Source organism: Salvelinus sp. IW2-2015, unplaced genomic scaffold (genome assembly GCF_002910315.2).
Source record: "Salvelinus sp. IW2-2015 unplaced genomic scaffold, ASM291031v2 Un_scaffold4850, whole genome shotgun sequence".
Classification (NCBI taxonomy): domain Eukaryota; kingdom Metazoa; phylum Chordata; class Actinopteri; order Salmoniformes; family Salmonidae; genus Salvelinus; species Salvelinus sp. IW2-2015.
Window position 1 is genome coordinate 23,126 of NW_019946119.1, and position 7,874 is coordinate 30,999.

Below are 7,874 nucleotides of genomic sequence, written 5' to 3' on the forward strand. Positions count from 1 at the left end.
CGGCTACAGCCTATACATTCTCCGCCAAAATGTCTTGATATAGTCTGGGAATTTCATTTGTTCCCGGCTCGATGAAGCAAGCTGTCCAGACCCGAGGAGCATGCAAAGCAGCCTCCAAACCCATGACGCTTCGCTCCACCAGAAACTTTACAGGTTGGGATGAGGTTTTGAATGTCGTGGTGTGCTGTAGCGCCTTTGGTCTCCAAAACTAGATGTTGTGTGTTTCATACTGTAATGGAGCTAGCAAGCAGCTTGACCTGCCCGGTTTTCAATCATTCAGTTCATCACGTCTCACCTGCATACTGTATTGGAGCAAAAGCACAGTGACTGCCGGTTCAAACATCAGTTCAGACCACTTCGTCGTCACCTCATATGCGTACTTGGAGCACAGCAGTGACTGGCCCGGTTCAGTGTCAGTTCCACCGTCTCACCTTCATACGTTATTGGGCAGCAGGCGCTGAACTGCTCGGTTCAACGTCAGTTAACAACTCGTTCCCTCATACTGTATTTTGGAGCAGCAGCAGCTGACTCGCCCGGTTTCACCGCTCAGTTCACCGTCTCACCTCATACAGTTTGGAGCACAAGCAGTTGACTGTCCGATTCAACGTCAGTTCAGCAACCGCTCTACCTCATATGTATTGGAAGCAAGCAGCAGGCTGACTGCTCGGTTCACCATCAGTTTCACCCCGTCTCACCTCATACTGTATGGAGGAACAGCAAGCTGACTGCCCGGTTCAGACCGTGCAGTTCACCATCTCGTACCTGCATACTGGTAGCGTTGGAGCAGGCAGCCGCTGACTGCCCGTTCAACAGCAAGTTCATCGTCTACCTCAACGGTAATGTGGAGGCATGCAGCAGGCTGAACTGCTCCGGTTCAACATCAGTTACGTCTCAAAACCTTCATCGTATTGGGCAGCAGCAGCTTGAACTGCCGGTTTCAAACATAGTTACGTTCACCTCATACTGTATTGGAGCAGGCAGCTGACTGCCCGTTCAACATCAGTTCACTCGTCTCACCTCATACTGTATTGGAGCAGAGAGTGACCTGCCCTGTTCAATCGTGTCATCAGTTCAAATCAACAGACGTCTACCTCATAACTGTATCGGGCAAGGCAGTAGCGAGCTGATGCCCGGCTCAACATCAGTTTCCGTCTTCACTTCTCATACTGTATTGGAGCAGGCTGCAGCTGACTGTGCCCGGTTTCAACATGCAATCACCGTCTCACCTCATACTGTATGAGCAGCCGCAGCTTGCTGCCCAGTCAATGTAGTCAACCGTCCATCTCATACTGTATTGGAGCAGCAGTCAGCAGACTGCTCCGTTCAACGACAGTTCACCGTCGGCACGCTCATACTGTCATTGGCATGCAGCATGTCATCTGACTTGATCGTTGATGCTATCAGCATGTTTGAATCTGAGAGTAAATAGAGCCGAACTACAACTCTAACAAGGGAACTTCGCATTTACAACTGGAAAGACGATGGTGGCAAGTTTTGGATGCGACAACAAGTTAAAAAAGGTTAAGTTGTTGATGTGTTGGCTCTGAATATTGTCTCGAAATAATATTATAAATATATAACATAATCTAAAATGAGATAACGAAGACAATGAATGGGTTTTCGTGAATAGCTTCCATAGCGTTACTATAGCTAATTAACCGTCAATATTAGAAAGCGGTCTGACCGTCGGCCGTTGTAATGAGCTACAGTACAGTACCTGTTATCTAGCTAGAGAACGTTATGTCCCTAACTAGGCACAACTAGGTTTGGATTATTTCGTCAACCTATATATTTATATTATTATCTATTATATACATATAATAATATACAACTAATAATGGAATTAACGAAGACAATTAATGTTTTCCTGTGAATAGCTTTCCATAACGTCTACTAATTACCGGTAGAATATAGAAAGCCGTTTTTGATCCGTTCGGCGGTTAGTATGAGCTAGCAAGGACAGTATCCGTTATCTACTAGCTAACGTTATGTCCTAACTAGGCACAACTAGGTTTGGTTTATTTCCTCTTAACTATATTCTTTCCCATATATTGTATATCGTTTCCATATAAGGCCATCCTGGCTTTATCAACTCATTAACGTAAGTTTCCAATCTAGAGCAGTTCTCACTTTTTGTGATAATGAACTGCTACGTTAACTAATCTAACTAACTAACTAACTAGACTAAGGACGGTGACCTGTCAGTACGAGATGTTACATTACGAACCTGAAATCGTCAATGCGGAGGTCTTCCTCTTTATTATAATAGCCTGCTACAGGCATGCAATACTTATTGAACTCACACGATTCATTTTTAATGAATGTTGTTTTTATTGTACATCATTATTTATATATTTTTAAATGTCATGAAAAGCGCTATACAAAGTAAATGTATTATTTATTATGGTCTGACATGTCTGCAGAAATGTTGCAATTTTGTAATGTGTTTTGTTTGGTAAATTGTTTGGTAAATATTAATTCACATTTGTGGTGCCACTAAATAAACAATGAATTATTTAAATCAATATTGTTATTATTATTAAAATATGTTTTTACAATGGAGGGAGGGAGGACAGGGAGTTTAAAAAATGAACCCCAAAAGGTTATTTTTCTTTTTTCTCAGTCTCTTTTTAGCTTTTTGTCTGAAAGTATTTTCTCAACTACGATACCAACTCCAGTCAGCAGATGGCGATGTGCGTCTTTCAAGTGATTCTGCCACTGTGACGTATATTCTAGTGGACGGGACTCTTCAAAATCAACAGCTAGTCAGCCACCTTGGTTCACTAACTTTATGGAAAAAGGTTTATTCAATAAATCCAGCAACTCCTCTCATACTGGAAAAATACAGGAATACAGACTCAGAGCCTCCTGACTGGGCCCTGTTCACACCTCCACACAGGAATACACACACAGAGCCTCCTGACTGGGCCCTGTTCACACCTCCACAGGAATATACACTCAGAGCCTCCTGACTGGGCCCTGTTAACACTTCCAAGGTGCCCCCCTCACACAGGAATACAAACTCAGAGCCTAGGAGGCTTTTCTAAAAACTACAATTTGCATGGTTCGCTCACCTCTTCTTTTTTTTTAAACTATATTTGAGATGTGGTATCCACTCAGCTCGCTGCCTCTCAGATCAAAGGTGGGTCCATCTGCTCCATTCCCAAAGTGTGGTCTCCCTGAGAACCCATGTTTGAGGGATCCCTCGTGCACCATTTACCCAGGTCGTCAGGAGCGGTCACCAAGTGAAGATTCACATCCCCAAATGTGGTTAATTTCTTTCATATCAAATGAGACAAACTTATCACACAAGTCAGTTATTCTTAAACTAAAACTTTATTCACTTATTAATAAGGAAGCAGGTCAATACAACACACACATAAAGTGAATCAATTGAGTGCTCTACGATAATTATTATAATTATCATCTCTCCCTGGTACCATATAGAACAGAAACATTAACTCATGCTCTGGAATGCGGTCTCGTTAGGTTTGATCACCCAAAAGACATTGTAAATCTCCTGTCAGTGTTTTCTCCCAGAGGCCCATCCTCAGTAGAACACACAGACACAATAGTTCTAAGAACCCTCTATTCTGTTGCACAAAACCACTATTTGATGCAATAAAAATAAAAATATTATAACAATCTTGCTCTCACGGTGTCCACTGAAAGTTGATTAGTAACAATAACTGGGAGCTAAAAGACACCCACCATGAGACCCACTAAATCTGCCCAAGATGAGGCAAACAAAAGAAAAACCCATACCAAACTTAGACAGGAAGCAAACCAAAAAAGTGGAGCAACTAAAGGTGTTGACTCTCCACATCTATCAAGACAACTGGAGCACTGGGCCAGACACTCTTAAATAGAAACTGTACCAGCTCAGGTGAAACACCTTCCCACTAACGAGATGGACAAGCCAGCACAGGTGTAACACATACTGACTAACGAGGTGACACCAATCAGTGCGCCCTACGTGCTAACGAGCTATACGTGCTAAAGACCAACCTCAAAACATAAATGGGAAAACCAAAGACTAACACCTTAATTAAGAGAATGCTCACCACCAACAGAAAACAACCATTCCATTTCACATTATAATCAACTACAATGCTTAGAACACGCAGAGCACAAAAACTAAAAAAAATCCAACAGAGAAACGAGGATCAACACGAGCAATAACACAGCAAGCACGCGAGGCCACAGATCAAACACGTGGAAACCTGCAGCCGACGAAGAAAACGGCCAGGCGGCAAGCAGAGCGCAGCACGGCCCCTAAGACCAGCCGCAAAGCAAAAAGGGCCGCAACAAAAATAGAAAAAGACACCGAAAAATGGACCAGACACGACATGGCTAACAACGAACAGAAACGGAACGGCCAACAACGAGCGCCCAACAGAGACGGCAAACGCCAACAAAAAAAGACAAAAAAGGACCAGATCCGAACAAACAACAGAAGGGCGGAACGAGCGGGAGGGCACCAGAAACACAAGAAAAAAACCAGGCGTAGGAACACGGCGCCGGCGAAAAACGAGGCGAGCAGGCGACCACAGAACCCGAAGCGGCCCGAAACCTGGAAAGCGACACAACGCATGAAGAAAGACGACCCAGCAACACTACGGCACAAGTATGAGGAAGCGAAGGAGCCGCACGCACAGAGGGGGAACAAGAAGCGTAAAAAACACACCAAGGCAAAAGAGGACAGAAAGATAAACGTACGAACAAAAAATCCCGGGAACATAGCCGGAGCCAGCGAGAAACCACAAAGGGAACAAACCCGAGGCGGACGGGACCCGCCCCAAACGGAGGCGACGAGGCACCAACAGCGGGGGCCCGGAAAGCCAGGAACGACACGCAGACAACAAAGCGGTAAAAGAAAACGGAGGCGCCCACAACCCAAAGGAAGGGTGAACCGACAAAGGAAGGCGCAGCACACCGGGCGGGAGAGAGGTGCATGCGGAACAAACAAAGAAAGACAGGAGACAGACTAAGCAAGAAGGAACAAAGCCCAACAAAGGAAACAGGGAGAGAGGCTCAGAGAAAACACGAAGCGAGAGGCCAACCAAGGCCACCACAGCGAACCCCAAGCACCGCCGCCGCGGGCAGCCGAAACCCCCAGAGAGCCGCCAACCCACCCCCCAAAACCAGAAGACTGACCGGACCCAGAAAAAGGTCAGACGCCTACCGGACCAGGCGCCAGCACAAACCAAACCGCCGGGCGAGAAGCAGGAAGAAAAGCAGCCTCACACCAGGAAACGCACAAGGACAGGACAGAGGCAAGGCAGGCAGCGAGAAAACAATAAAGACCACAGAAACCAACACCACCAACAACAAACCAGCAAGAGAGAAAAGCGCAAGAGGAAAAGCGAACAGACAAAGGAAGGAAGAACCGAGGAGGAAGAAAGGACACCCGCGCCGGCCAGGAGCCAGAACAGAGACCGCAGAACGAGCGCGCCCAAAAAAAGGAACAGAAGGAGAGCCTGCAGGAGGCAGAAAACAGCCCAAAAAGAGACGAGAGGCCAGTCAGCAAAGACAAGAAGAGAAAAGAGCGAACACAAGAACGACAGCACAACGACCCGAACCAAGGAACAAACACGGAAGACAGCAAAAGACAGCAGAAACCAGGCAAAAACAGAGGGAACGAGAAGCTCAAAACGACCGCGCAGACCGAAAAGAACAGCAAGAAACACAAGACTGACCACGAACGCCAAAGACGGCCAACAACCACCCGAGCCCACAAACAGCACGCGCCGAACAGCCCAAAGCCCGGCAGGGCGAACAAAAAAAAAAAAAGCATCCGCCGCCAGAAGCAGACAACAAGAACCCCCACCGGCCCACACAACCAGGCATCCCAAAAAGAAAAACACCACAAAAAAGAAAACCAGCGGACATAAAAACAAAAACAACTCACACGCGAACAACAGACAACAGACAACGCGAACCACAGAGACAAACACCGAAGACAAGCCGAGCAACGAAACCACACCACAATCAAAAGCCAAGCCCACCGAAGGAGAACAACGGAACCAAGTACAACACCGGAGAAGACAGGCGACACACAGGACCAACACACCCCGCACAACCCACCAATACAGCCCCAAAAAAACAGAAAACCATCCAACCGCGAAGCCGGAGCCAGACGAACAAAACAAACCAACCAACACGAGCACATAAAGTCACAAAAAAAAACGCGTAACCACCGACTCCCACACACAGAACTGACAAACTCCCCCCCCCCCCAGCAAAGGACCAAAGGGCGAGGCCGACAAGCAAAAAGAACAGAAAACCAACGCGCAAAAAAAAAGGAAAAACAACGACAGACGGCGACACAACGGAAAGCCAGGCCCAGACACACCAACACACACCAGAACAAAATACAAGCCCCACAGACCGACACCCCAACCACCCCAACAACCCCAACCCAACCAACACAACACCCACGAACCAACTGCCCCAAACGCAACGCCCAAGCCCGGAAAAATGCCCACCGCCCACAAACCGCAAACAACTGAAGACGACGGCGACACACCACCCCGCAGCAATGCACCAAAGCCAGACAGACTACAAAGACACCCAACCCCACACACCACCAACGAGCAAACACACCCCAAGCAAAACACAACACAAAAACAGCCACCCCTCCCACCAAGAAACCAAACAGTCAAACAGCACAACCAAAACCAACGACGCCACCCACCAAACGGAGAACCCCGACATGCAACCGCCCCCACGAAGACCAACCTGAACAACCACCAGACGCCCAAGAAACACAGTAACCGCCAAAAACGACCCACCCAACACTCAACGACCAAAAATCGGAAACCAGCCACAGACAACACCCAAGCCAAAAGCCAACCCACCAAGCATGACCACCCGAAACAAGCACAAGGAGCAACGGAGCACCACACGGCCCCCCACCAACAAAAAAACAAACCAGGAGAAGCAGCAAACGACAGCTCACCTGCAACACCAGACCCCAAAGCGCACCAAACAAACCACAACCACCCCAGCGCAAAAGCACGACCGCCTACGGCCCCCCAAGAAAACACAACAACCCCGCACCCCCAACCCGCACACGCCCACGGACGCAGAGAACACACACGAACACACAGACGAACACAGAAACGACCGGACCCTCCGTTAATTGCTCCAGGCAGATATACACATCCATAACTAGGGTTTCCTCATTACCAGCATATAACAGCATCCATAACTAGGGGTATTCCTCCATTACCAGATATACTACATCCATAAAACTCAGTGGTTTCCTCATTACCAGATAGTAACTACATCCATAACTAGCAGTTTCCTCATACACAGAAATAATACTAACAATACAATAAACTGAGCGGGATTTCACTCATTAAGACAAGGGAAGAGTTATCTGCAACACAAAATAATTAGCGACTGTGCATCGCCCTCCATGCCCCAATTTATGCAACCACAGAAAGGGCCTACTATTGGAGACCAACACGTCGTCGCAAGTGCTTAGGATTTCAAAACAACTTGAATGACTATTTCTAGTTCCCGACAATCACGATTTTACTACTAATGTGAAAACAAGCACAAAAGATCACTATTGTTGCTATCTTGAGCTGTCTCTAATGGGTTAAAATTTAACAGACGTCAATTGCTGTACAACGTTCATGGGTATTCTCTGGCATCACACTTATAACCATCAATTAAACAGGTTGGATTTCTGCTTTGGGCATTTAACCATCTGTATGACTTTGTTGTTCACACAGGAGAGAGCGGGACATAGACGTGGATCCCTCTGGGGAGCCTCAACAACATCATGATGTGACGAGGCAGAGCGAAAGAGTCTCTCCAATCAGAAATACGTCAAGAAAACACTCGCGGAGATCCACAGGGAA

At 46.9% G+C, this 7,874-nt stretch overlaps 1 protein-coding gene across 1 annotated transcript; it reads left to right on the top strand.

The window, feature by feature from the left end:
• Positions 1–4,349: 4,349 nt before the first annotated feature.
• Positions 4,350–5,894, top strand: LOC139026467 (peptidyl-prolyl cis-trans isomerase G-like). The gene is made up of 2 exons (XM_070441808.1): positions 4,350–4,907; positions 5,340–5,894. The coding sequence occupies exons 1-2, from the start codon at positions 4,350–4,352 to the stop codon at positions 5,892–5,894; spliced, it is 1,113 nt and encodes a 370-aa protein (XP_070297909.1).
• Positions 5,895–7,874: the final 1,980 nt, after the last annotated feature.